The sequence below is a fragment of the Rhinoraja longicauda genome, chromosome 18 (genome assembly GCF_053455715.1).
Source record: "Rhinoraja longicauda isolate Sanriku21f chromosome 18, sRhiLon1.1, whole genome shotgun sequence".
In the NCBI taxonomy this organism is placed as follows: domain Eukaryota; kingdom Metazoa; phylum Chordata; class Chondrichthyes; order Rajiformes; family Arhynchobatidae; genus Rhinoraja; species Rhinoraja longicauda.
Genome location: NC_135970.1, coordinates 41,724,279 through 41,751,105, shown reverse-complemented (window position 1 = coordinate 41,751,105; position 26,827 = coordinate 41,724,279). Strand labels below are relative to the sequence as shown.

The 26,827-nt window shown below is 47.9% G+C and overlaps 1 protein-coding gene across 1 annotated transcript in view; it reads right to left on the bottom strand.

The window, feature by feature from the left end:
- LOC144602149 (doublecortin domain-containing protein 1-like) overlaps positions 1–26,827 on the bottom strand; it is a 309,816-nt gene that overhangs the window by 24,855 nt on the left and 258,134 nt on the right. The window contains exons 35-38 of the mRNA XM_078414883.1: positions 17,663–17,764; positions 13,692–13,828; positions 12,617–12,793; positions 1,901–2,051 (exon numbers count right to left, since the gene is read on the bottom strand). Of these exons, the coding sequence (XP_078271009.1) occupies positions 1,901–2,051; positions 12,617–12,793; positions 13,692–13,828; positions 17,663–17,764 (567 nt within the window). The remainder of the gene's footprint in view (positions 1–1,900; positions 2,052–12,616; positions 12,794–13,691; positions 13,829–17,662; positions 17,765–26,827) is intronic.

Genomic DNA, 26,827 nt, shown 5'->3' with positions numbered 1-26,827 from the left:
CGGGGGGGGGGTCATGTGTGGAGAGGGGAAAGGAGAGGAGAGGAGAGGAGAGGAGAGGAGAGGAGAGGAGAGGGGAGGGGAGGGGGAGGGAGGAGAGGAGAGGAGAGGAGAGGAGAGGAGAGGAGGAGAGGAGAGGGGAGGGGAGGGGAGGGGCGGGGAGGAGAGGAGAGGAGAGGAGAGGAGAGGAGAGGAGAGGAGAGGAGAGGAGAGGAGAGGAGAGGAGAGGAGAGGAGAGGAGAGGAGAGGAGAGGAGAGGAGAGGAGAGGAGAGGAGAGGAGAGGAGAGGAGAGGAGAGGAGAGGAGAGGAGAGGAGAGGAGAGGAGAGGAGAGGAGAGGAGAGGAGAGGAGAGGAGAGGAGAGGAGAGGAGAGGAGAGGAGAGGAGAGGAGAGGAGAGGAGAGGAGAGGAGGAAAGGGCAGGGGGGGGGGTGAAAGAAAGGACACTGGAAGTGAAGGGAAAGGTGAAAGGCATTGAGGAGAGAAGGGATGAAATGAAGAAGAAAATGGAGGAAAATGAATGAGGGAAGAAGGAAGCAGCTGAGATAAGGCATGGAAACATGCCCTTTGGCCCACATGTCCTCATAGACCATCAACCAAGCTAATCATTTACACTAATCCCACACTAAATCTGATTCAGGCTTTTTCTCTCCATATTGTTATCAATTCCCCCCAGATTCTACCACTCAACCACACGCTAGAAGCACTTTACAATGGCCAATTAACTTGGTGGTCCTGTTTCCAAGTTACATTGTTAATCTAAACTAAACTAACCCACCAATCCCCATGTCTTTGGGATGGGGGGATGATCCAGGAGCAGCCGAAGGAAACCCACGCAATCACAGGGAGAATGTACAAACGCTACCCGAGGTCAGAATTGATCCTGGGTCTCAGGCGCTGTGAGACGGTGGCTCCACCATTTGCACCACCGTGCCACTCTGGCAGGGGAGGAAGAAATGAGGAGTGCTGAACTGGAGATAAGAACATTTCGAAGACAACTGAAAATATCTAGCTTCTTTCTAAACTGCTGAACGGTAAAATATGCAAGTGTGGCACGGTGGCGCAGCGGTAGAGCTGCTGCCTGATAGCGCCAGAGACCCGGGTTCAATCCTGACTTCAGGTGCTGTCGGTACAGAGTTTGTAACTTCTCCCTGTGACCTGCTTTTGTTTTCTCCGGGCGCTCCGGTTTCCTCCCACACTCCAGAGACGTACAGGATTGTAGGTTAATTGGCTTCAGTAAAATTGTAAATTGTCCCTAATGTGTGTAGGATAGTGCTAGCCTATGGGATGACCATTAGTCGGCACAGACTCAGTGGGCCGAAGGGAAGGGCCTGTTTCCACACTGTATCTCTAAACTAAACCTAAACTAATCCTATGGTAAATGGGACATTTGGGACTGAGTCTACACTCTCTATGAGCCTGGTTAATTCTGGAGACCTTGATGAATAACCAGGAGAGCACATTCAAAAGACGAACACTGATTGGGGACAATATGCTATGAACCCCATCTCACCACTGTGTGCTGGACCTTAAATCCAACAGACACTCATATCAAATCTCTAAACCCCAAGGCAAATGTTCAACATCAGCCTACTTCCACATTACCTTCCCCAGGTCTTACAGAGTCAAGTGTTAAAGAAACAGTCAGTGGTTTAGTTTCTGCTGATTTCTCATTTTTAGGATCAGGAATTGTTTAAAATTAAAGTGTGCTATGAGTTTTAAAAAATGGTGATTTTACAATAGGTCACGTTATGTATTTGGATCAAGACTGTGTGTGGACTGGGCTACCAATTAGTGTGCCAGGCAACATCAACCAGCCTTGCTCTGCCTGATGAAGGCCATTAATTTGAGGGGCACTACGCATGTCAAGGCAGTTTTCCATCTGCTTGTCAATACAGTACCAACCTGCTCTGGTCATGAAGGGCTCCCCCTGAGAGACGCACACCAACATGTCTCGTTCCACTCCTTCCCACGAGGTGATCTGCTCTCCATCGGGCCTGTACAGGCACTTGGCTGCCCATCGCAGCTTCAGGCGGTCTGTGCAGCTCTCCAGCAGCTGCCGACCAGAAAGAACATTAGTTTAGTTTAGTTTATGTCACATGTGACATCGTGTGAAAAGCTTTTGTTGCGTGCTAACCAGTCAGAGGAAAAACTATACATGATTACAATCGAGCCGTCCACAGCGTGCAGGTACCTGGTGAAGAGAGTAACTTTTAGTGCAAGGTAAAGTGCAGTAAAGTCCGACTAAAGATAGTCCGAGGCTCTCCAGGGAGGTAGAGAGTAACTCAGAACTGCTCTCTCACAAGATGGTTCAGTTGCCTGAAGCTGGAGTTGTGCATCCACGTTTATTTAATATCTCATGTAAAAGGTGTTGCCAGCAACAGCACATCATCGCCTGGGCACATCACTGCTTGTCTGTGGCTCTCTGGACTTGTGAACCTGTGGAATTCTCTGCCTCAGAGGGCAGTGGAGGCCAATTCCCTGGATGCTTTCAAGAGAGAGTTAGATAGAGCTCTTAATGATAGCGGAGTCAGGGGGTATGGGGAGAAGGCAGGAACGGGGTTACTGATTGTGGATGATCAGCCATGATCACGGTGAATGGCGGTGCTGGTTCGAAGGGCCGAATGGCCTCCTCCTGCACCTATTGTCTATCGTCTATTGTCTATTTCCCCATAAAGGTCAGAGTCAAGTGACTTGAATGTCTCAGACCTAGACGTCAATAGGGAGTTGATCTCACGGCACATCCATGGTTTCTAGCCGCGAACAGGCAGTCTTCCAGACACTAAATGATGAAGCCTGTGACAACACTGGCTTACGCAGGGGACTCCTTGAATGTAGACCAGTCCATGCTATTTCAATACCCTTTCCCATTCCTACAACAGTCTGTCCAACCTCAGCCTTGTCTACTACCAGGGTGAGGCCCAACGCAAGCCAAAGGATGTTGGGCCTCACATTCCACCTCAGTAGTCTACAACCCAATGGTACAAATATTGCACTGTCCAATCTGCGGTAACCCTTCCCCCCCTTCTGATCCTCCCCGATTCTCCCATTTCTGTCCCCTTTCCCATATTCCATCCTCTGGCCCACCAATACCTATTTTCTCCCCCCTCTCCTTCCAATTTCTGTCCTCCAACTTCATGCGCATTTTACTCACCAGCTTCACCCTGCTCCTCTCCACCTACCCTTCCATCCTCACCCTCTGCATCTTTCCATGGAGCCAATGTTCTATCCATTCCAGCTACATGTCCTTGGATCCCTTGCGATCTAACCTTCCAAGAGCAGTCTACCATGCAGAACCATGTCAAATGCCAACATCTACAGCTCTGAACCTCATCAACCTTTTTGGTCACATCTTCAAAAATCCCAATCAGCTTCGGGAGACATGATCTCCCATGTACAAAACCATTAGCCCTGCACCATCTAAACGCATGTATATCTTATCCCTCAGAATACTCTCTGGTAACTTCCTCACCACAGATGCCAGGCTCACTGACCTGTGGTTCCAAGGCTTTTCCTGACAGCCCTTCTTGAATAGAGGCACAACATTTGCCACCTTCCAGTCTTTCGACACCCCACCTATGGCGGCACTGCCCTAGCAGCTGCGGCTCACCTGCGGTCCATTTGTCTTTGTGTTTTTGTTGTTTTTTTTGGTCTTAATTGTAGTTGTGATGTGGTGTTTTTGTGTTTGTGTACTATGTGTGTATGTGGGGGGGGAGGGGGAAACTGTAACATTGTAAATATGTGTCCCTTCCGAACGGAGACCCGACCTTTGTTTTCTGGGCCGTGTCTTCGTTCCAGCTGCGGCCTACCATCGGCCCAACTCCTGGAGCTGTCGGCCTCCAGGGCTCTGGTTCACAGAGCCCGCGGATCGGACTTACCACCACCGGAGCCGGCCGTCTTCGGAGGCTGCGGGAGCGGCTGCGACTCGCCTTAGGCTCGGGCCGCGTGGATGCCGACATCGGGAGCTCCGGCAGCAGCAGCGGGTTCGCCCGCCCCGGATCGCGGGGCTTGGGTCGCGGACATTTCACCGTCCGGCGCGGCCTAAGATATGCCGCGGGATATTTCTCTGCTGGGCGGGGGCTTCAATGTCGGGAGCCACGACCGCCCCGACGTGCAGCAACAGCGGCAGCAGCGTGTTCGCCCGCCCCGGATCGGACTTATCATCGGCGGAGCCGGCCGTCTTCGGAGGCTGCGGGAGCGGCTGCGACGCCACGCGCCTTGGGCTTGGCCCGCTGTGGACTGTCCGGTGCGGCCTGCAACCACAACAACCTGGCTGCGGGCGAGGACAGCGGGAGAAGGGAAAGACATTGTGGCCTTCCATCACAGTGAGGAGAGGACTGGAGGAGACTCACTGTGATGGATGTTTCTTTGATGGATGTTTCTTTTTTTTCTTTTTTTTTGTGTGTTTTTGGGGTTGGGTGGTTTGAGTGCCTGTTTGATGCTTTTATTGTTGGACTGTGTTTTTGGGGGTTTTGGGGTTGTGTGATTTGAATGCCTGTTTAGCGCTTTTATTGTTGGACTGTGTTTTTGGGGGTTTTGGGGTTGTGTGATTTGAATGCCTATTTAATGCTTTTATTGTTGGACTGTGTTTTGGGGGGTTTTGGGGTTGTGTGATTTGAATGCCTATTTAATGCTTTTATTGTTGGACTGTGTTTTGGGGGTTTTTGGGGTTGGGTAATTTGGGTGCCTGTTTAGTGCTTTTATTGTTGGACTGTGTTTTTGGGGGTTTTTTGGGGGTGTAATTTTGATGCTTATTTAATGCTTTTGTTGTTGGACTGTGGGTGATTGAATTAACATTTTGTACAAGATGGCCGCGCCGTTGTGTTTGGCTGCCTGCCACTGTATGTTTCTTTTTTTTTTCCTGGTCAGATGTGCAGCACTTTGGTCAACGTGGGTTGTTTTTAAATGTGCTATACAAATAAATTGACTTGACTTGACTTGACTTGACTATACTTAATGATGACTTGTGAATCTCAGCAGTTGATCGTGCAGGGCGGCACGGTGGCACAGCGGTAGAGTTGCTGCCTTACAGCGAATGCAGCGCCGGAGTACTGGGTTCGATCCCAACTACGGGCGCCATCTGTACGGAGTTTGTACGTTCTCCCTGTGACCTGCGTGGGTTTTCTCCGAGATCTTCGGTTTCCTCCCACACTCCAAAGACGTGCAGGTATGGAGGTTAATTGGCTTGGTAAAATGTAAAAATTGTCCCCAGTGGGTGTAGGATAGTGTTAATGTGCGGGGATCGCTGGTCGGCGCGGACCCGGTGGGCCAAAAGGGCCTGTTTCCGCGCTGTATCTCTAAACTAAAGTAATCTAGATTTCACTGAATCTCACATAACCTTTCGTGCACTGAGCTTGAGGTACAGCATAAAAGATCTATGGTTCTTCACCCAGCTGCCATGAATAATGATATATATTGTACAGTGCTGGAGCTGATTCACAGGGTGATCTGCATTCAGTAATCTGTGCCACACCTTCACCACATTGTAACACCTGTGACACCGCATACATCTGACAGCTAGAGTCCCCAATATTGCATTAACTCACGGCTCCAACATATTGTTATCAATGCTACACTGAGTCAGAGCTGACACACTTAGTAATCTACTTTAGAGACAGTCACATCTGATGTGTATAGTAATCTATATTGTCCCGAGTCACAATTGATGCTACATTGTACATTGTACTGCATCTCAGCTGACCTGTGAAACAGTTTATATCATCCCGACCCCGAGCTGAAGTATGTACTAATGTATAATGCCCTGAGCCAGGGCTGACATATAAAGCAATCTACAGTGATAATCCACACAGCACTGAGCCACAGCTAACACATACTGATATCTATATAGAATCAAAGGTATTTATTTCACAAAATGCTGGAGTAACTCAGCAGGTCAGGCAGCATCTCAGGAGAGAAGGAATGGGTGACGTTTCGGGTCGAGACCCTTCTTCAGACTGATGTCAGGGGGTTGGGACAAAGAAAGGATATAGGTGGAGGTAGGAAGATAGAGGGAGAACCGAGTCTATATAGAATCGAGTCACTCTGATGATATAAAACAATTGTGTAGAAGTTGGGCATGTAATAATCCATATGGCACTGAGCCCCAGTTGATATCTACAACAATCTGTGACACTGAGCCACAATTAACACTTGTGGTAATAAAATAAAGAGGGATAGACTTTACTAAAACATAGAAGCAGAGAACCATCGAGACATTGGGGCAGCACAGAGACGCAGCAGTAGAGTTGCTGCCATACAGCGCCAGAGTCCTGGGTTTGATCCTTATTACTGGCTGCTGTCTGCACGGAGTTTGTACGTTCTCCCTGTGCCCACGCTGGTTTTCTCTGGGTGCTCCAGTTTCCTCCCACACTCCAAAGAACAGGTTTGTAGGTGAATTGGCATTTGTAAATTGTGCATTGTACCTAATGTGTAGGATAGTGCTAGTGTGTGGGGATCGCTGGGCGGCATGGACTCGGTGGGCAGAAGGGCCTGTTTCCACGCTGTATCTCTGAACTAAAAACCAATGAGCAAGAGTATTCACAGACATCATGTACAGTATGGACTGCCAAGATAGAACGCAAGACAACGTTTTTTCACTGTGTCGCAGTAAATGGACAATAATAAACAAAGGCCAATATCATAGATAAAAGATTGAGGAATAAAGAGCTATGGGAAAATGGCGCAGAGTGCATTTGAACCCAATGTAGATTAGCCATGATGATATTGAATGGCAAGGCAGGCCTGAAGGCCCAGGCGACCCACCTCTGCTTCTATTTTCCTATGTTCTTGTGTTCTTGAAATCGATATTGAATAGAATTACAGATGACACACAATGTAATCTCTATTGCACTGAATCACCACTGATACTGATTGTCCAGAGCCATGGTTTCTGCTTGTAGTAATCTGCATTGCACTGAACCACTATCACACAGATAGTAATTCATTTACACAGAACTGAAGCAGGCATCTATAGGAAGCTACACTGCGCTTAGTTCCAAGTGTCATTCCCTGAGTATAGCTGACTATATAGTCATATGTATTGCAATGATCCACGACTGCCGTATAAAGCACAGAGCCAATAGACAATAGACAATAGACTATAGGTGCAGGAGTAGGCCATTCGGCCCTTCGAGCCAGCACCACCATTCAATGTGATCATGGCTGATCATTTTCAATCAGTACCCCGTTCCTGCCTTCTCCCCATACCCCCTGACTCCGCTATCCTTAAGAGTTCTATCTAGCTCTCTCTTGAATGCATTCAGAGAATTGGCCTCCACTGCCTTCTGAGGCAGAGAATTCCACAGATTTACAACTCTCTGACTGAAAAAGTTTTTCCTCATCTCCGTTCTAAATGGCCTACCCCTTATTCTTAAACTGTGGCCCCTAGTTCTGGACTCCGCCAACACTGGGAACATGTTCCCTGCCTCTAACGTGTCCAACCCCTTAATAATCTTATATGTTTCAATAAGATCCCCTCATCCTTCTAAATTCCAGTGTATACAAGCCTAGCCGCTCCAGTCTTTCAACATACGACAGTCCCGCCATTCCGGGAATTAACCTTCCTCAAATCTGGAGACCAAAACTGCACACAGTACTCCAGGTGCGGTCTCACCAGGGCCCGGTACAACTGCAGAAGGACCTCTTTGCTCCTATACTCAACTCCTCTTGTTATGAAGGCCAACATTCCATTGGCTTTCTTCACTGCCTGCTGTACCTGCATGCTTCCTTTCAGTGACTGATGCACTAGGACACCCAGATCTCGTTGTACGTCCCCTGTTCCTAACTTGACACCATTCAGATAATACTCTGCCTTCTTATTCTTACCACCAAAGTGGATAACCTCACACTTATCCACATTAAACTGCATCTGCCATGCATCCGCCCACTCACACAACCTGTCCAAGTCACCCTGCAACTTCATAGCATCTTCCTCACAGCTCACACTACCACCCAGGTTTGTATCATCTGCAAATTTGCTAATGGTACTTTTAATCCCTTCATCCAAGTCATTAATGTATATTGTAAATAGCTGTGGTCCTAGCACAGAGCCTTGCGATACCCCACTAGTCACTGCCTGCCATTCTGAAAGGGACCCATTTATCCCCACTCTTTGCTTTCTGTCTGTCAACCAATTTTCTATCCATGTCAGTACCCTACCCCCAATACCATGTGCTCTAATTTTGCCCACTAATCCCCTATGTGGGACCTTGTCGAAGGCTTTCTGAAAGTCGAGGTACACCACATCCACCGGCTCTCCCCTGTCAATTTTTCTAGTTACATCCTCAAAAAATTCCAGAAGATTAGTCAAGCATGATTTCCCCTTCGTAAATCCATGCTTACTCGGAACGATCCTGTTACTGCGATCCAAATGCTCTGCAATTTTGTCTTTTATAATTGACTCCAGCATCTTCCCCACCACTGATGTCAGACTAACTGGTCTATAATTTCCCGTTTTCTCTCTCCCTCCTTTCTTAAAAAGTGGGTTAATATCAGTCTACCCAACACCATTTCCTGCCTAATGTGAATCTCCTTCAGTTCCTCCATCACCCTAGGATCTCTGGCCACTAGAACATCTGGGAGATTGTTTGTATCTTCCTTAGTGAAGACAGATCCAAAGTACCGGTTCAACTCGTCTGCCATTTCCTTGTTCCCCATAATAAATTCCCCAGCTTCTGTCTTCAAGGGACCCACATTAGCCTTGATTATTTTTTTCCTCTTCACATACCTAAAAAAGCTTTTATTATCCTCCTTTATATTATTGGCCAGCTTACCCTCGTACCTCATCTTTTCTCCCCATATTGCCTTTTTAGTTATCTTCTGTTGCTCTTTAAAAGATTCCCAATCCTCTGGCTTCCCACTCTTCTTTGCTATGATATACTTCTTCCCTTTTATTTTTATGCTGTCCTTGACTTCCCTTGTCAGCCACGGTTGTCTCTTACTCCCCTTAGAATCTTTCCTCCTCTTTGGGATAAATTGATCCTGCAACTTCTACATTGTTCCCAGGAATACCTGCCATTGCTGTTCCACCGTCTTCCCTGCTAGGGCCTCCTTCCAGCTATTGTAATCTCTATTATAATGACCTGCAGCCGATGCATTTAATATTTTACATTCCATGAAGTCACGGCAATGTTTATTGTACCGAACCTCAACTTCCACTTACAGTAATCTATCTAGCACTGAGCCTTGGGTGCTGCATATAGTAATTCTTGTTGCAATGAGCTATTGCTGCACCTTATGGTAATCTGCAGTGAATTAAGTCACAACTGAAATATATAAAGATCTATATAGTACTGAGGCACAACTTGGTAATGTGTATTATCCTGAGCTTTACCTTGTGCACTTGGTTATCTGCATTACACTGAGCCACTACTGACATGTATGATCATCTATAGGTCTGTGGGTTAATTGGCTTCTGTAAATTTCCCCTGGTGTGTAGTTTAGTTTAGTTTAGAGAAGCAGGTCCTTCGGCCCACCGAGTCCACGTCAATCAGCAGCCCCCATATTCTAACATTATACTACACACTGGGGACAACTTACAATCTTTACCAAAGCTAATGAACCTACAAACCTGTACGTCTTTGGAGTGTGGGAGGAAACCGGAGCACCAGGGGGAAACCCACACGGTCACGGGGAGAACGTACAAACTCCATACAGACAGCACCCGTGGTCGGGATGGAACCCGGGTCTCTGGTGCTGTGAGGCAGCAACTCTACCACTGTGCCACCGTGCCGGACCTGTAGGATGTGAAAGTGGGATAAAATGAAACTGGTGCAGGGGTGATCAAAGGTTGGCATGAAGTTGGTGGGCCGAGGGGCCTGCTTCCATGCAGTAACTCTGAACTAAACTAAAGTGTACTGCACTAAGTTACAACTCACGCCTACTGAGATCAACATTGAACTGATCCTTAGATGACAGATACATTCATCAATATCACCCTAAGCCATATCTAGCACAGATTTTAATCTACTTGCCAATGAGTCACAACTAGAGCATATAATAATGCATAATGCCCCAAGCCACAGACGACATGTATTGAACTGTTGATGTATACAGAAATCTATATGTAACGCGAACATAATAATCAGCAAAGCCCTAAATCATAGCCACTGTACACAGTAAACTATGTCGTTCTAAGCCACTGCTAATGCATGCATTAATCTATATTGCTCTGGTACAAATGAAGAGTATAGTTATCAATTCTGCACTGAACCCCTGCTTGAGCTGATAGTAATGCACTGTATGTGTCTCAATACCATTGTATTTCAAGCTGGATTTTACATTGCAATAAGCCAGAACAAAGAAGTCTAGTTTCACAGCCAAACCTGCAAAACCGCACAGATAACTTACTGAGTTTTATCCGGGAGGGAATCTAATATTTCAGATTTGATCACCATATATTTCATAAACAATAGTAAATTACTTACACATGCATGTCAGGCTGGATGGATGAATTTTATGGTTTATAAATTCACTGTATAATGCATAATGCATCAACTATAAGTCCCGAGGAATTCCTTTACAATCCTTTGGGAGCTGTTGATGTGCAAGGCACACAGTGTGGAGTGGTGGAAATCTTGGTGCAAAGCTCAACTGATGTATCCGCTATTGAGCTGCTTCTCCCGCCTGCAGTTGCCACACGTGTGAACACTCTCCAGCTCGGACAAACTCCACACTTACTCAATTTAAAGAGATTGTTGATTATGTGCGGTCTTAACATGGCATCTGCCCAGTGAGGCAGACCGCGTGGGTGTAGGTGTGGCAGGTCGTTGGTCCAGACGCTGTCTTGCACTTTGCTGAATGTTTCTATCTGTCTCAGCAATAGATGCTTGCTCTGCTGGATCCGGAGCTCAACTAGGAACAGGAGAAGATGGTCTAAAGTGGGCAAGCATGAAGGAAGAGAGAAAGCCTCTGCCCAGGAGCGTCTCAGCATCTTACTGTGCTCCTTATACGCTCATGACTGTGCAGTCAGATACCTGTCCAACTCAATTTACAAGTTGGCCGATGATACCACTGTAGTGGGCCGGATATCAAACAATGCCGAGACAGAGTACAGCAAGGGGATTGAGAAGCTCGTAACCTGGTGCCAAGGCAACAACCTCTCCCACAATGTCAGCCAGCCAACGAAGATTGTGCTTGACCTCAGGAAGTGAAGCAGTACTAGGGGTGCCAACTATCTCACTCCCAAATACGGGACCAGGTGACGTCACCGCCCCGCGCCCCACGTGACCTCACCCAGCCAGCGGCCAGGTGCTCCCGCTCCACCAATGGTGGCCGCCCGGGCCGGGAGGCGGGTTGCTACGCAACCTATGCACCTGGGCCTCCGGGCCTTCGGGCCTACACTGTCCAGAGGTAAAATGTCGGAAACCTGGAGTGTCAGGGCCTAAACTGTTGGGACCTACAGTGTCGGGGCCAAAGCGTCCGGGCCTACAGTGTCGGGGCCTACAGCGTCCGGGCCTACAGTGTCGGGGCCTACACTGTCTGGGCCTACAGCACCCCCCAGGCCTAATACAGGACAAGGGCGGTCCCATACGGGATAAACCAATTTAGCCCATAATACGGGATGTCCCGGCTAATACGGGACAGTTGGTAACCCTAAGCAGTACACACACACACGGGTAAACATTGATGGTGCCGATGTAGAGATGGTTGAAAGCTTTAAGAATAAATATCCTGGACCACCCACATTGAAGCTACGGCTAAGAAAGCTAACCAACAAGCTTCGTAAAGGCCAGGAGTTTCGGCATGTCCCCAACAACCCTGGCCAACTTCCATAGATGGGCTGGGGGAAGCATTTTATCGGGATGCATCGCAGCATGGTTTGGGAACAGATGCATCTGAGACCGCATGAAAACCAACCTCCCTTCCACTGACCCCCATCTACACCACGTTGCCAAGGCCACCAGCATAATCAAGGACCAGTCTCCCCCCGGTCACTCCGTCGTCTCCCCTTCCTCATCCAGCAAGAGGCACAGAAGTTTGAAAACACGTATCTCCAGATTCATGGACGGTTTCTCCCCATCTTTATCAGGCAACTGAACCATTCCCTCACCAGCTGGAGAACGGTCCTGACCTCCCATCTACCTCATTGGAGACCTTTGAACTATCTTTAATCATACGTTACCTTGCACTAAATGTACCCTTTATCCTTTATCTGTACATTGTAGATGGCTTGATTGTAATCATGTATTGTCTTTTCTTTAGGAAAGAAAACTGCAGATGCTGGTTTAAATCGAAGGTAGACACAAAATGCTGGAGTAACTCAGCGGGTCAGGTAGCATCTCTGGAGAGTGGAGCCCCGAAACATCACCCATTCCTTCTCTCCAGAGATGCTGCCTGACCCGCTGAGTTACTCCAGCGTTTTGTGTCGACCATTGTCTTTTCTTTGACTGGAGAGCACGCAACAAAAAGCTTTTCACTGTAGGTCGTTACATGTGACAATAAACTAAACTAGACTAAATTAAACTAAAGTAATTGCTCCCATCAGTTCTAGGTTCTGTTTGAATGGACATAGTAATAGTAACGAGCCCATTCTAGGTACTGTTTGAATGGACATAGTAATAGTAACAAGCCCACTCTCACTGGTGGGAAGGAAGCAAAGAGTCTTGGTCATCAAGTGCTTACCTCAGGAATAGACTCGCCCCACACAAACACTCCTTGATCTGTGCATTCACCGTTCAGATAGGCCAGAACTCTCTTGACATTTGGTTGACTGTAAAGAAGCTTTTGACTGGAGACCATCTTACTGACAAACGAGGGCCGTTCTTTCATTAGTGTATATTGCACTTCTGATAGATGCATCTATGAGATAGAGGAATCACTAAGTTAATATGTCATGTGCATAGTAAGTGTACACAGCCAATATACCGCTTGCCTTCGGACAATGTGAAGCTGCAAAATGTCCAGGGCGAGGATTTTGGAGCTATTTCTCTTTCACATATGTGGATTTAGGCCAGTTTTCACTCCGTTAGGCCTTGCACTTGTTTAGAATTTAGAGATACAGCGTGGAAACAGCTCCTTCAGCCCTCTGAGTCCGCACCAACCATCAATCACCCGTTCAAAGAATGCCTCTCCAGCGTGTTTAAATGACTACCGACCGGTGGGTGGCCCTCACCTCGGTGGTCATGAAATGCTTTGAGAGGCTAATCAAGAAGCACATCTGTGCCCTCCTTCCTCGCAACATGGACCCACTACAGTTCGCATACCGTCCGAACAGGTCCGCGGATGATGCGGTCTCCCAGGTTCTGCACACCGCTCTCTCTCATCTGGACAGCCAGGGGGGCTATGTTAGGATGCTGTTCATTGACTTTAGTTCAGCATTCAACACAATAGTCCCCACCAGACTGGCTGAGAAGCTGCTGGAACTGGGGCTTAGCACCCGTCTGTGTGCCTGGGTCCTGGACTTTCTCACCGCCAGGCCCCAAGTGGTCAGGATGGGGGAACACACATCTAGCCCCCTCACCCTGAACATAGGATCCCCCCAGGGTTGTGTCCTTAGCCCCCTACTGTACTCCCTGTACACACATGACTGTGGGGCCAGGTTCAGCTCAAACTCCATCATCAAGTGGAGGGTGTCTTTGAGTCTCGGCCTTCAGATGTAGATGTTTGAAGTACCAGCCGAGTTAAACTGGCATCAAGTTGCATGATCATGTCGCTTGGTGTCTTGGATGGAGACGGAAGGAATGGAAGGCCCACCTACCTCCATGTTTTGCACATCTTCCATCAGTTTCACTTCCTGTGAGGATGGTTCTGTCCATCCGCCTTCCATCACCACGGGCTGAATCGGCGATCTTGTTGGAACCATGTTGGCAGGGCCCATGGACCCCACTCGCCTCCCTGTGAGAAACATTGAACACAGAAACATAACAAAAACGGTGCAGGAGTAGGCCATTTGGCCCTTCCAGCCAGCACCGCCATTCAATATGATCATGGCTGATCATCCATAATCAGTACCCCGTTCCTGCCTTCTCCCCATATCCCTTGATTCCGTTTGCCTGAAAAACTAAATCTAACTCTCTCTTGAATACATCCAGTGAATCCACTGCCCACGGTGACAGAGAATTCCACAGATTCACAACTCTCTGGGTGGAAAACATTTTCCTCATCTCAGTCCTAAATGGCCTACTCCTTTTTCTTAAACTGTGACCCCTGGTTCTGGACTCCCGCAACACCGGGAACATTTTTCCTGCATCCCTTAAGAATTTTAAATGTTTCTATAAGATCCCCTCTCATCCTTCTAAATCCCAGTGAATATAAGCCCAGTCGACCCATTCTTTCACATTCTTAACAACTTGGCCCTCAAACCACTTCTCAAGTGAGTTACATCCTGGATCCTGGACTCAAAAGAAGGCAGAGAACAAGAAAGAATGTAAGAAGCGTTTGCAATTGAGTCAGCCTGATTGGTGGCTTCAGACAACTGTGCTCTTTACTTTCCAAGGCAAAGAGCCTGACGTCTTATTAAGGCACAGGCTGTGAATTACTTTATCAGTGATATGGACTACTTAATGATAATGTCTGTCCTGCTAGTATTGGCTCAGATGTTGGTTTTGGACATGAGAATCAAGAGTATAATGATCGGCAATTTACAAACTGCTGGTGGACCTCAGCGTTTATGAAGGGGATGGATAGACAACGTTTGGGGGTTTGGTGTTTCTTCAGACTGACGTTAATGGTGGGGGAGAATGGGAGAAAGATGGAATGGGAAGGTGGGGGCAAGGGGAAGCCTGGCAAGTGATAGGTGGATCAGCAGGATGTAGAGAGGGGGAGCAGTGGGAGAAGGTCTCACAGGTGTCCAGTAGAGAGCACGCTGACTGGTTGCATCATGGCCTGCTTCAGCAACTCGAATGTCCAGGAACGGAGAAGGTTGCAAAAAAATGGTGAACACTGCCCAGTCCATCACGCGTACTCACCTCCCCACCTCACACTGCCCAGTCCATCACTGACCTCCCCACCCCACACTGCCCAGTCCATCACACACTGACCTCCCCACACACACTGCCCAGTCCATCACTGACCTCCCCACCCCACACTGCCCAGTCCATCACGCGTACTCACCTCCCCACCTCACACTGCCCGGTCCATCACACACTGACCTCCCCACACACACTGCCCAGTCCATCACTGACCTCCCCACACCACACTGCCCAGTCCATCACGCGTACTCACCTCCCCACCCCACACTGCCCAGTCCATCACGCGTACTCACCTCCCCACCTCACACTGCCCAGTCCATCACTGACCTCCCCACCCCACACTGCCCAGTCCATCACACACTGACCTCCCCACCCCACACTGCCCAGTCCATCACACACTGACCTCCCCACCCCACACTGCCCAGTCCATCACTGACCCCCCCACCCCACACTGGCTCCTCCATCATGGGTACTGACCTCCCCACCCAACACTGCCCAGTCCATCACACACTGACCTCCCCACCCCACACTGCCCAGTCCATCACTGACCTCCCCACCCCACACTGCCCAGTCCATCACTGACCTCCCCACCCCACACTGCCCAGTCCATCACGCGTACTGACCTCCCCACCCCACACTGCCCAGTCCATCACACGTACTGACCTCCCCACCCCACACTGGCTCCTCCATCATGGGTACTGACCTCCCCACCCCACACTGCCCAGTCCATCACACACTGACCTCCCCACCCCACACTGCCCAGTCCATTACTGACCTCCCCACCCCACACTGCCCAGTCCATCACTGACCTCCACACCCCACACTGCCCGGTCCATCACACACTGACCTCCCCACCCCACACTGCCTCCTCCATCACTGACCTCCCCACCCCACACTGCCCAGTCCATCACTGACCTCCCCACCCCACACTGCCCAGTCCATCACTGACCTCCCCACCCCACACTGCCCAGTCCATCACTGACCTCCCCACCCCACACTGCCTCCTCCATCACTGACCTCCCCACCCCACACTGCCCAGTCCATCACTGACCTCCCCACCCCACACTGCCCGGTCCATCACGCGTACTCACCTCCCCACCCCACACTGCCCGGTCCATCACTGACCTCCCCACCCCACACTGCCCAGTCCATCACACACTGACCTCCCCACCCCACACTGCCCAGTCCATCACTGACCTCCCCACCCCACACTGCCCCCTCCATCACGCTTACTGACCTCCCCACCATTGAAGGGATCTACAAGAGTCGCTGCCTCAAAAAGGTAGTCAGCATCATCAGAGACCCACACCACCCTGGTCAGGTTCACATTCACCCCTGCCATCGGGAAGATACAGGAGCCTGGAAACTGTAATGTTCAGGTTCAGGAACAGCTTCTTCCCTACAGCCACCAGGCTATTAAACACCACAACCTCCAAATAGGCTCTGAACCAGATAGACTCGGGGACATGCTTTTGCACTATTATTGTCTATTTAATTGTCTTGTTTTTTTAATATATGTTCTGCACATTTTTTTGTTTATTGTGGATTTTACAGAGTACTATGTTTATATATAGAAACATAGAAACATAGAAAATAGGTGCAGGAGTAGGCCATTCGGCCCTTCAAGCCTGCACCACCATTCAATATGATCATGGCTGATCATCCAACTCAGTATCCCGTACCTGCCTTCTCTCCATACCCCCTGATCCCTTTAGCCACAAGGGCCACATCTAACTCCCTCTTAAATATAGCCAATGAACTGGCCTCAACTACCTTCTGTGGCAGAGAATTCCACAGATTCACCACTCTCTGTGTGAAAAAAAACTTTCTCATCTCAGTCCTAAAAGACTTCCCCCTTATCCTTAAACTGTGACCCCTTGTTCTGGACTTCCCCAACATCGGGAACAATCTTCCTGCATCTAGCCTGTCCAACCCCTTAAGAATTTTGAAAGTTTCTATAAGATCCCCCCTCAATCTTCTAAATTCCAGCAAGTACAAGCTGAGTCTATCCAGTCTTTCTTCATATGAAAGTCCTGCCATCCCAGGAATCAATCTGGTGAACCTTCTCTGACAATAGACAATAGACAATAGGTGCAGGAGGAGGCCATTCGGCCCTTCAAGCCAGCACTGCCATTCAATGTGATCATGGCTGATCATTCTCAATCAGTACCCCGTTCCTGCCTTCTCCCCATATCCCCTGACTCTGCTATCCTTATGAGCTCTATCTAGCTCTCTCTCTCTGTACTCCCTCTATGGGAAGAATGTCTTTCCTCAGATTAGGTGACCAAAACTGTACGCAATATCTGTTAGGCTGCTGCAAGTAAGAAATACATTGTTCCGTTTTGTGACGTGTGACATCTTGACTGTCTTGACCAGCACTCCTTTCAGAGAGAGGAGGAGAACTTCTTCAAAGTGGCCATACTTTGAAGAGATTTTGCATTGACAGCCCAGTGAGTAACGTTGCTGATAGAGTGTGTGGGGAGGAACTGCAGATGTTGGTTTCAACTGAAGACAGACACAAAAGGCTGGAGTAACTCAGTGGGTCAGGCAGCATCTCTGGAGAAAAGGAATAGGTTGAGACACTCCTTCAGAGTGAAGAAGGGTCTTGCCCCAAAACGTCACCTATTCCTTTTCTCCAGAGATGCTGCCTGACCCGCTGAGTTACTCCAGCCTTTTGTGTCTTGCTGAACGAGTGTCAGGTATCAATAGCCGAACAAAGCAGAGCCTGGTGGTGCAGTATCCTGTTCAGCCTCATTACCTCGAAGGTGACGCATTTTGTGCTTCATTTTATCAAGGTCGGAGAGAACCTTTTCTTTCTGTAACCAATGCTTTTGCTGGAGCCGCAACCTTTTGTTCAATTCTGAAATGTAAAGACGGTCAGGGTTACCATTTCGCTGCATGCACACTACAGGTTATACCGCTAGTGCCATTTACAAGTTGTGCACGCACTGGAGGTGCTTATAAGATTAAGGCTAACTCGGCAGAGAAACTGCTGATTCGAAGAAGCTTTCTATGTTAGCAGATCTCCTGAGGATCTGACTGTCATAATAGCGAGGTTGTTGAGAATCCACTCTTCAGCCTCAAGGGATAAACGTCTCCGGTTGTTAGGGCTAGTATGAAAAGATGAAGTGATAAACTCTGTGTCTACGTCTAATCAAGATGTCTGGGAGAGTATAACACTCTCACAGTTTAATCTTCCACGTGAAAAATGAAAATGAGTGTGTGTAAGTTTACATGAGTGAATTATATGCGAAGATAGACACAAACTCAGCGGGTCGGGCAGCAACTGTGGAGAAATGGAAGAGGTGATGTTTCGGGTTGGAAACCTTCTTCAGATTGCATAATAATGGTGGGGGGGGGGGGGACTGGAGGTGAGAAAAGGCCAGATGAAACCAGGTCTTTTCTCACCTCCAGTGTCCCATCCACCCCACACCTCCTACGGTTTTCCAAGAAACGCAAAACTTCTTAGAAACACAACTCGTGTTACATAGAAACATAGAGAGTAGGTGCAGGAGTAGGCCATTCGGCCCTTCGAGCCTGCATCGCCATTCAATATGATCATGGCTGATCATCCAACTCAGTAGACAATAGACAATAGACAATAGGTGCAGGAGTAGGCCATTCAGCCCTTCGAGCCAGCACCGCCATTCAATGCGATCATGGCTGATCACTCTCAATCAGTACCCCGTTCCTGCCTTCTCCCCATACCCCCTCACTCCGCTATCCTTAAGAGCTCTATCCAGCTCTCTCTTGAAAGCATCCAACGAACTGGCCTCCACTGCCCTCTGAGGCAGAGAATTCCACACCTTCACCACTCTCTGACTGAAAAAGTTCTTCCTCATCTCCGTTCTAAATGGCCTACCCCTTATTCTCAAACTGTGGCCCCTTGTTCTGGACTCCCCCAACATTGGGAACATGTTATCTGCCTCTAATGTGTCCAATCCCCTAATTATCTTATATGTTTCAATAAGATCCCCCCTCATCCTTCTAAATTCCAGTGTATACAAGCCCAATCGCTCCAGCCTTTCAACATACGACAGTCCCGCCATTCCGGGAATTAACCTAGTGAACCTACGCTGCACGCCCTCCATAGCAAGAACATCCTTCCTCAAATTTGGAGACCAAAACTGCACTCAGTAACCTGTACCTGCCTTCTCTCCATACCCCCTGATCCCTTTAGCCACAAGGGCCACTTAAATATTGCCAATGAACTGGCCTCAGTTCTGCTGTAACTGCAAGTGCAAGTATTTGTGAGTCAGAGTAAGTGTTTAGTACAACCCTGTGTGGATGTGGTGTATGTGCGAGTGAGACAGAATGGGGAAAGCATGTGAGCACAGTGTGTGTTTTAACCCAGGTGTAAACATCTGAGTGATGAGTGTGTAAATGTGGTTGTGACGGAGTGTAGGAAAAAAAACTGCAGATGCTGGTTTAAATCGAAGGTAGACACAAAATGCTGGAGTAACTCAGCGGGTCAGGCAGCATCTCTGGAGAGAAGAAATGGGTGACGTTTCGGGTCAGTCTGAAGAAGGGTCTCGACCCGAAATGTCATCACTTTCCTTCTCCCCCGCGATGCTGCCTGACCCGATTAGTTATTGCAGCATTTTGTATAAATGTGGTTGATTATTTTAGTATAAGAATGAGAGAGATGGTGTGAGGTGGTCTGAGAATATGAACCAGGAACCATATACAGTGCCCTCCAGCATGTTTGGCACAAAGACCCATCATTTATTTATTTGCCTCTGTACTCCACAATTTGAGATTAGTAATAGCACATGTGGTTAAAGTGCGCATTGTCAGATTTTAATAAAGGGTATTTTTATTTCTATATTTTGGTTTCACCATGTAGAAATCACAGCTGTGTTTATACATAGTCCCCCCATTTCAGGGCACCATAATGTTTGGGACACATGGTTTCACAGGTGTTTGTAATTGCTCAGGTGTATTTAATTGCCTCTTTAATGCAGGTATAAGAGAGCTCTCAGCACCTTGTCTTTCCTCCAGTCTTTCCATCACCTTTGGAAACTTTTATTGCTGTTTATCAACATGAGGACCAAAGTTGTGCCAATGAAAGTCAAAGAAGCCATTATGAGACTGAGAAACAAGAATAAAACTGTTAGAGACATCAGCCAAACAATCAACTGTTTGGAACATCATTAAGAAGAAAGAGAACACTGGTGAGCTTACTAATCGCAAAGGGACTGACAGGCCAAGGAAGACCTCCACAGCCGATGACAGAATTCTCCTCTCTATAATAAAGAAAAATCCCCAGACACCTGTCCGACAGATCAGAAACACTCTTCAGGAGTCAGATGTAGATTTGTCAATGACCACTGTCCGCAGAAGACTTCATGAACAGAAATACAGAGGTTACACTGCACGATGCAAACCACTGGTTAGCTGCAAAAATAGGATGGCCAGGTTACAGTTTGCCAAGAAGTACTTGAAAGAGCAACCACAGTTCTGGAAAAAGGTCTGTGGACAGATGAGACGAAGATTAACATATCAGTGATGGCAAGAGTAAAGTATGGAGGAGAGAAGATCCAAAGCATACCACCTCATCTGTGAAACACAATGGTGGCGGTGTTATGGCCTGGGCATGTATGGCTGCTGAAGATACTGGCTCACTTATCTTCATTGATGATATAACTGCTGATGGTAGTAGCATAATGAATTCTGAATTCTTTTAAGTACTTCTTGGCAAACTGTACCCTGGCCATCCTATTTTTGCAGCTAACCAGTGGTTTGCATCGTGCAGTGTAACCTCTGTATTCTGTATAGACACATCCTATCTGCTCAAGTTCAAACAAATGCCTTAGAGCTCATTGGCCGGCGGTTCATTCTACATCAAGACAATGATCCCAAGCAACAAAGGAGTTTTTCAAAGCTAAAAAATGGTCAATTCTTGAGTGGCCAAGTCAATCACCCGATCTGAACCTAATTGAGCATGCCTTTTATATGCTGAAGAGAAAACTGAAGAGTACTAGCCCCCAAAACAAGCACAAGCTAAAGATGGCTGCAATACAGGCCTGGCAGAGCATCACCAGAGAAGACATCCAGCAACTGGTGATGTCCATGAATCGCAGACTTCAAGCAGTCATTGCATGCAAAGGATATGCAACAAAATACTAAACATGACTACTTTCATTTACATGACATTGCTGTGTCCCAAACATCATGGTGCCCTGAAATGGGGGGTCTATGTATAAACACTGTTGTAATTTCTACATGGTGAAACCAAAATGTGTAAAAATGGCCTTTATTAAAATCTGACAATGTGCACTTTAAGTGCATGTGATTTATTTCTTTTGCAAATCTCAAATTATGGAGTACAGAGGCAAATAAATAAATGCTGGGTCTTTGTCCCAAACATTATGGAGGGCACTGTAAAAGAGACAGTGAGAGCATTTGAGAGAGAGAGAGGGAATGGATGGAGTGAGATGTGAGAAAGAGAATTTGAGAGTGTTTATTGAGCAGAGAATAGTTTGCTCCATTCCCAGGTAATTTGCTGACTACAGGAAAAGCTTCATGTTACAGATCGCCTCTGGCCCAAAGAGATTGTACTACATTATAATTATAAATCTACTGTAAACTAAAAAGTTAGCCAAGTGTAAAGATTTCATGTGGTTTTGCATCCAGTTTACCTCGTATAGTCGAGCTCTCTTTGACCCTGATGCTGCAGCTAATATAAACCTGTAAAATACCATATAATACCACATAAATGTGCAGGCAGCATGGTGGCACAGCGGTAGAGTTGCTGCCTCACAGCGCCAGAGTCCCGGGTTCGATCCTGACTACGGGCGCTGTCTGTACGGAGTTTGTACGTTCTCCCCGTGACCTGCCTGGGATTTCTCCGAGATCTTCGATTTCCTCCCACACTCCAAAGACGTGCAGGTTTGTAGGTTAATTGGCTTCCATATGAATGTAAATTGTTCTTAGTTTAGTTTAGAGATAGAGCACGAAAACAGGCCCTTCGGCCCACCTAGTCCGTACTGACCAGCGATCCCCGTACGCTTACACTATCCCACACATTTACACCAAGCCAATTAACCTGCAAACCTACAATTCTTTGGAGTGTGGGAGGAAACCGAAGATCTCAGAGAAAACCCACGCAGGTCTCGGGGAGAACGTACAAATCCTGCACAGACAGCGCCCGTAGTCAGGATCAAACCCGGGTCTCTGGCGCTGTTTGATCCTGACTACGGGTGCTGTCTGTGCGGGGTTTGTACGTTCTCCCCGAGACCTGCGTGGGTTTTCTCTGGGATCTTCGGTTTCTTCCCACACACCAAAGACTTGTAGGTTTGCAGGTTAATTGGCTTGGTATAAATGTAAATTGTTCTTGGAGTGTGTGTGGGATAGTGTAAGTGTGCGGGGATCGCTGGTCGGTGCGGACTAGGTGGGCCGAAGGGCCTGTTTTCGCGCTCTATCTCTAAACTAAACTAAACTAAACTAAAATGATGGACTGTTTAAAATTCACTGAGCTCAGCAATGACTATTCTGTTGCACCTTAAATTACACAGGCTCGCAGGGCCCTCTGAAGGTGCAGGGAGGTATTTCTGGTGAAGTGCAATAAATGGGTGGAAAAGCATTGACATGATAGAATGATTATAAGTTGGATATGCAAAAACGCATAGCATAAAGAGCATGGCTAGATATGTTCAATTAGATTGAAAGCTTACTACTCCTAGTAAGGCAGGCCCGACTTTACCATATATATAAACTTTTAACAATAGTAAAAAAAAATTGCTCTATATACATAAACAAACAATCATAGCAAGAGGATTTGAGTTTAGGAGCAGGGAGGTTCTGCTGCAGTTGTACTGGGCCTTGGTGAGACCGCACCTGGAGTATTATGTACAGTTTTGGTCTCCTAATCTGAGGAAAGACATTCTAGCCTTAGAGGGAGTACAGAGAAGGTTCACCAGATTGATCCCTGGGATGGCAGGACTTTCATATGAAGAAAGACTGGATAGACTAGGCTTATACTCCTGCACCTATTTTCTATGTCTATGTCTAATAGTAGGGCCAAAAAGCTGGAGTAACTCAGCGGGACAGGCAGCATCTCCGGAGAGAAGAAATGGGTGACGTTTCGGGTGGGGTCCCTTAGAAACATAGAAAATAGGTGCAGGAGTAGGCCATTCGGCCCTTCGAGCCTGCACCGCCATTCAATATGATCATGGCTGATCATCCAGCTCAATAACCTGTACCTGCCTTCTCTCCACACCCCCTGATCCCTTTAGCCATAAGGGCCACATCTAACTCCCTCTTAAATATAGCCAATGAACTGGCCTCAACTACCTTCTGTGGCAGAGAATTCCACAGACTCACCACTCTCTGTGTGAAGAAATGTTTTCTCATCTCGGTCCTAAAAGACTTCCCCCTTATCCTTAAGCTGTGACCCCTGGTTCTGGACTTCCCCAACATCGGGAACAATCTTCCCGCATCTAGCCTCTCCAACCCCTTAAGAATTTTATATGTTTCAATAAGATCCCCCCTCAGTCTTCTAAATTCCAGCGAATATAAGCCTAGTCTATCCAGTCTTTCTTCATATGAAAGTCCTGCCATCCCAGGGATCAATCTGGTGAACCTTCTCTGTACTCCCTCTAAGGCTAGAACGTCTTTCCTCTGACCTTTCTTCAGACTGGTTAGGAATAAGGGAAAAGAGAGATATAGACGGTGATGTGGAGAGATAAAGAAAAATGAATGAAAGGTATGCAAAAAAGTAACGATGAGAAAAGGAAGCAGGCCATTGTTAGCTGTTTGTACGGTGAAAATGAGAGGCTAGTGTGACTTGGGTGGGTGAGGGATGGAGAGAGAGGGAATGCCGGGGCTACCTGAAGTGAGAGAAATCAATATTCATACCACTGGGCTGTAAGCTGCCCAAGCGAAATATGAGATGCAGTTCCTCCAATTTGCATTTAGCCTCACTCTGACAACGGAGGAGACCGAGGACAGAAAGGTGTGTGTAGGAATGGGAAGGGGAATTAAAGTGTCCAGCAACCGGGAGATCAGGTTGGTTCAGGCGCGCTGAGCGAAGGTGTTCCGTGAAACAATTACCCAGTCTGCGTTTGGTCTCGCCGATGTAGAAGAGTCCATATCTTGACCAACAGATACAGTGGATGAGGTTGGAGGAGGTGCAAGTGAACCTCTGCCTCACCTGAAAGGACTGTCGGGGTCCCTGGACAGAGTTGAGGGAGGAGGTATAGGAACAGGTGTTGCATCTTCTGCGGTTGCAGGGGAAGGTACCTGGGGAGGGGGTGGTTTGGGCAGGAAGGGATGAGTTAACCAGGGAGTTGCGGAGTGAACGGTCTCTGCGGAAGGTGGAAAGGGGTGGAGATGGGAAAATGGGGCTAGTGGTGGGATCCCGTTGGAGATGGCGCATATTTTGGAGGATTATGTGTTGTATGCGACGGCTGATGGGGTGGAAGGTGAGGACTAGGGAGACTCTGTCTCTGTTGCGACTAGGGGGAGGGGGAGTAAGGGCGGAGCTGCGGGGTACCGAGGAGACATGAGTGAGGGCCTCATCTATGATGGGAGAGGGGAACCTCCGTTCCCTAAAGAATGAGGACATCTCGGATGTTCTAGTATGGAACACCTCATCCTGGGCTCAGATGCGGCGTAGACGGAGGAATTGGGAGTATGGGATAGAGTCTTTGCAGGAAACAGGGTGGGAAGAAGTGTAGTCGAGATTGTTGTGGGAGTCAGTGGGTTTGTAATAGACGTCAGGCAGTAGTCTATTTCCTGTGATGGAGACTGTGAGATCAAGGAAGGGGAGGGAGGTGTCGGAGATGGTCCAAGTGAATTTGAGTGCAGGATGGAAATTGGTGGTGAAGTTGATGAAGTCCATGAGTTCTGCATGGGTGCAGGAGGTAGCACCAATGCAGTCGTCAATGATAATGGAGGTAGAGTTCGGGGATAGGGCCGGTGTAAGCCTGGAACAGGGATTGTTCAACGTACCCTACAAAGAGGCAGGCATAGCTGGGGCCCATGCCCTACATAGAGGCAGGCATAGCTGGGGCCCATGCCCTACAAAGAGGCAGGCATAGCTGGGGCCCATGCCCTACAAAGAGGCAGGCGTAGCTGGGGCCCATGCGGGTGCCCATAGCTACGCCCAGGATTTGGAGGAAGTGGGAGGAGTCAAAGGAGAAGTTGTTGAGGGTGAGGACCAGCTCCGCCAGGCGGAGTAGAGTGTTAGTAGATGGAGATTGGCTGGTTCTGCGGTTGAGGAAGAAATGGAGGGCTTTAAGGCCTTCCTAGTGAGGGATGGAGGGGTAGAGTGACTGGACGCCCATAGTAAAGATGAGGGAGTGGGGGCTCGGAAAACGGAAGTCATTAAAGAGACGAAGGGCATGTGAGGAATCTTGGACATAGGTTGGGAACGATCGGACCAGGGGGGATAGGATGGAGTCGAGGTGTGTGGAAATCATTTCCATGGGACAGGGGCAGGCAGAAACAGGGCAGTTGTGTTTGTGGATTTTGGGGAGAAGGTAACATCAGGCCGTGCGGGGCTGGGAAACGATAAGGTTGGAGGTTGTGGAAGGCAGACAGCCACAAGTGATGAAATCAGTAATGGTGTGTGAGATTAAGGCCTGGTGATCATCTGTGGGATCATGGTCCTTGGATAAGTAGGAGGAGGTATCTGAGAGTTGTCATCTGGCCTCAGTGTAGTCGAGGTCAGTGCGCCAGACTACCACGGAACATCTCTTGTCGGCAGGTTTGATGATAATGTCGGGGTTGCTGCTGAGTGAGCAGAGGGCTGTACGTTCAGAGGGGGTGAGGTTGGAGTAGGTGAGGGGAGTGGAAAAGTTGAGACGGTTGATGTCACGCCGGCAGTTAGAAATAAAGAGGTCTAGAGATGGTAGAAGGCCATTCTGGGGAGTCCAGGAGGAGGGGGACCGGTGAAGTCGGGAGAAGGGGTCATCACTGGGTGGTGGCACAGAGATCACTGAGCAGGCAGGCACAGGTTACTGATTGTGGATGATCAGCCATGATCACAATGAATGGCTCGAAGGGCCAAATGCCTCCTCCTGCACCTATTTTCTATGTTTCTAGGTGATAGCCTGATATTAACTTGGAGACAGGAAGAGAGGGTTCTGTTTTGTAACTGGAAAATGTGAATGAATGCATTTTCCTGGGTTCCTTCTGAAAAGCATGTACCGCTAGAATCAGGAGCAGCTTCTCTCCGCTATGATGAGACTCTTGAACGGATCTCTCACAAGCTTCAGTGAGAATGCATTCCCAAACTCCCAGTCTACCCTTCACTGTTCTTTATCTGCACTTTCCAGTAGCTGTAACTCGACAATCTGCACGGTTTCCTCTCTCTTCAAGTTCTACCAGGTGTAATCATTTGTAGCTTGATCACAATCGTACATGTTATATGGTTTACCTGGTTAACATACAAAACAAATTTTCTCACGGTATCTCGGTACGCATGACAACAATAAACCAATGGCAGTACCCATACCCAAAGTGGAGCAGTGGTTTTAGACTTTAACCAGGGAGTTAAAGTGGGAGGGGAAGATCAGAAGCTGTGGAATGACCTTTATTTTTTCGTGTAGTTTAGTTTAGAGATACAGCACAGAAACAGGCCCTTTCGGCCCACCGGGTCCACGCCGACCAGCGATCCCTGCACATTAACACTATCCTACACCAACTAGGGACAATTTTTTACATTTATACCAAATCAAATTAACCTACAAACCTGCACGTCTTTGGAGTGTGTGCAGTTTTGGTCTCCAAATTTGAGGAAGGATATTCTTGCTATTGAGGGAGTGCAGCGTAGGTTTACTAGGTTAATTCCCGGAATGGTGGGACTGTCATATGTTGAAAGACTGGAGCGACTAGGCTTGTATACACTGGAATTTAGAAGGATGAGAGGGGATCTTATCGAAACATATAAGATTATTAAGGGGTTGGACATGTTAGA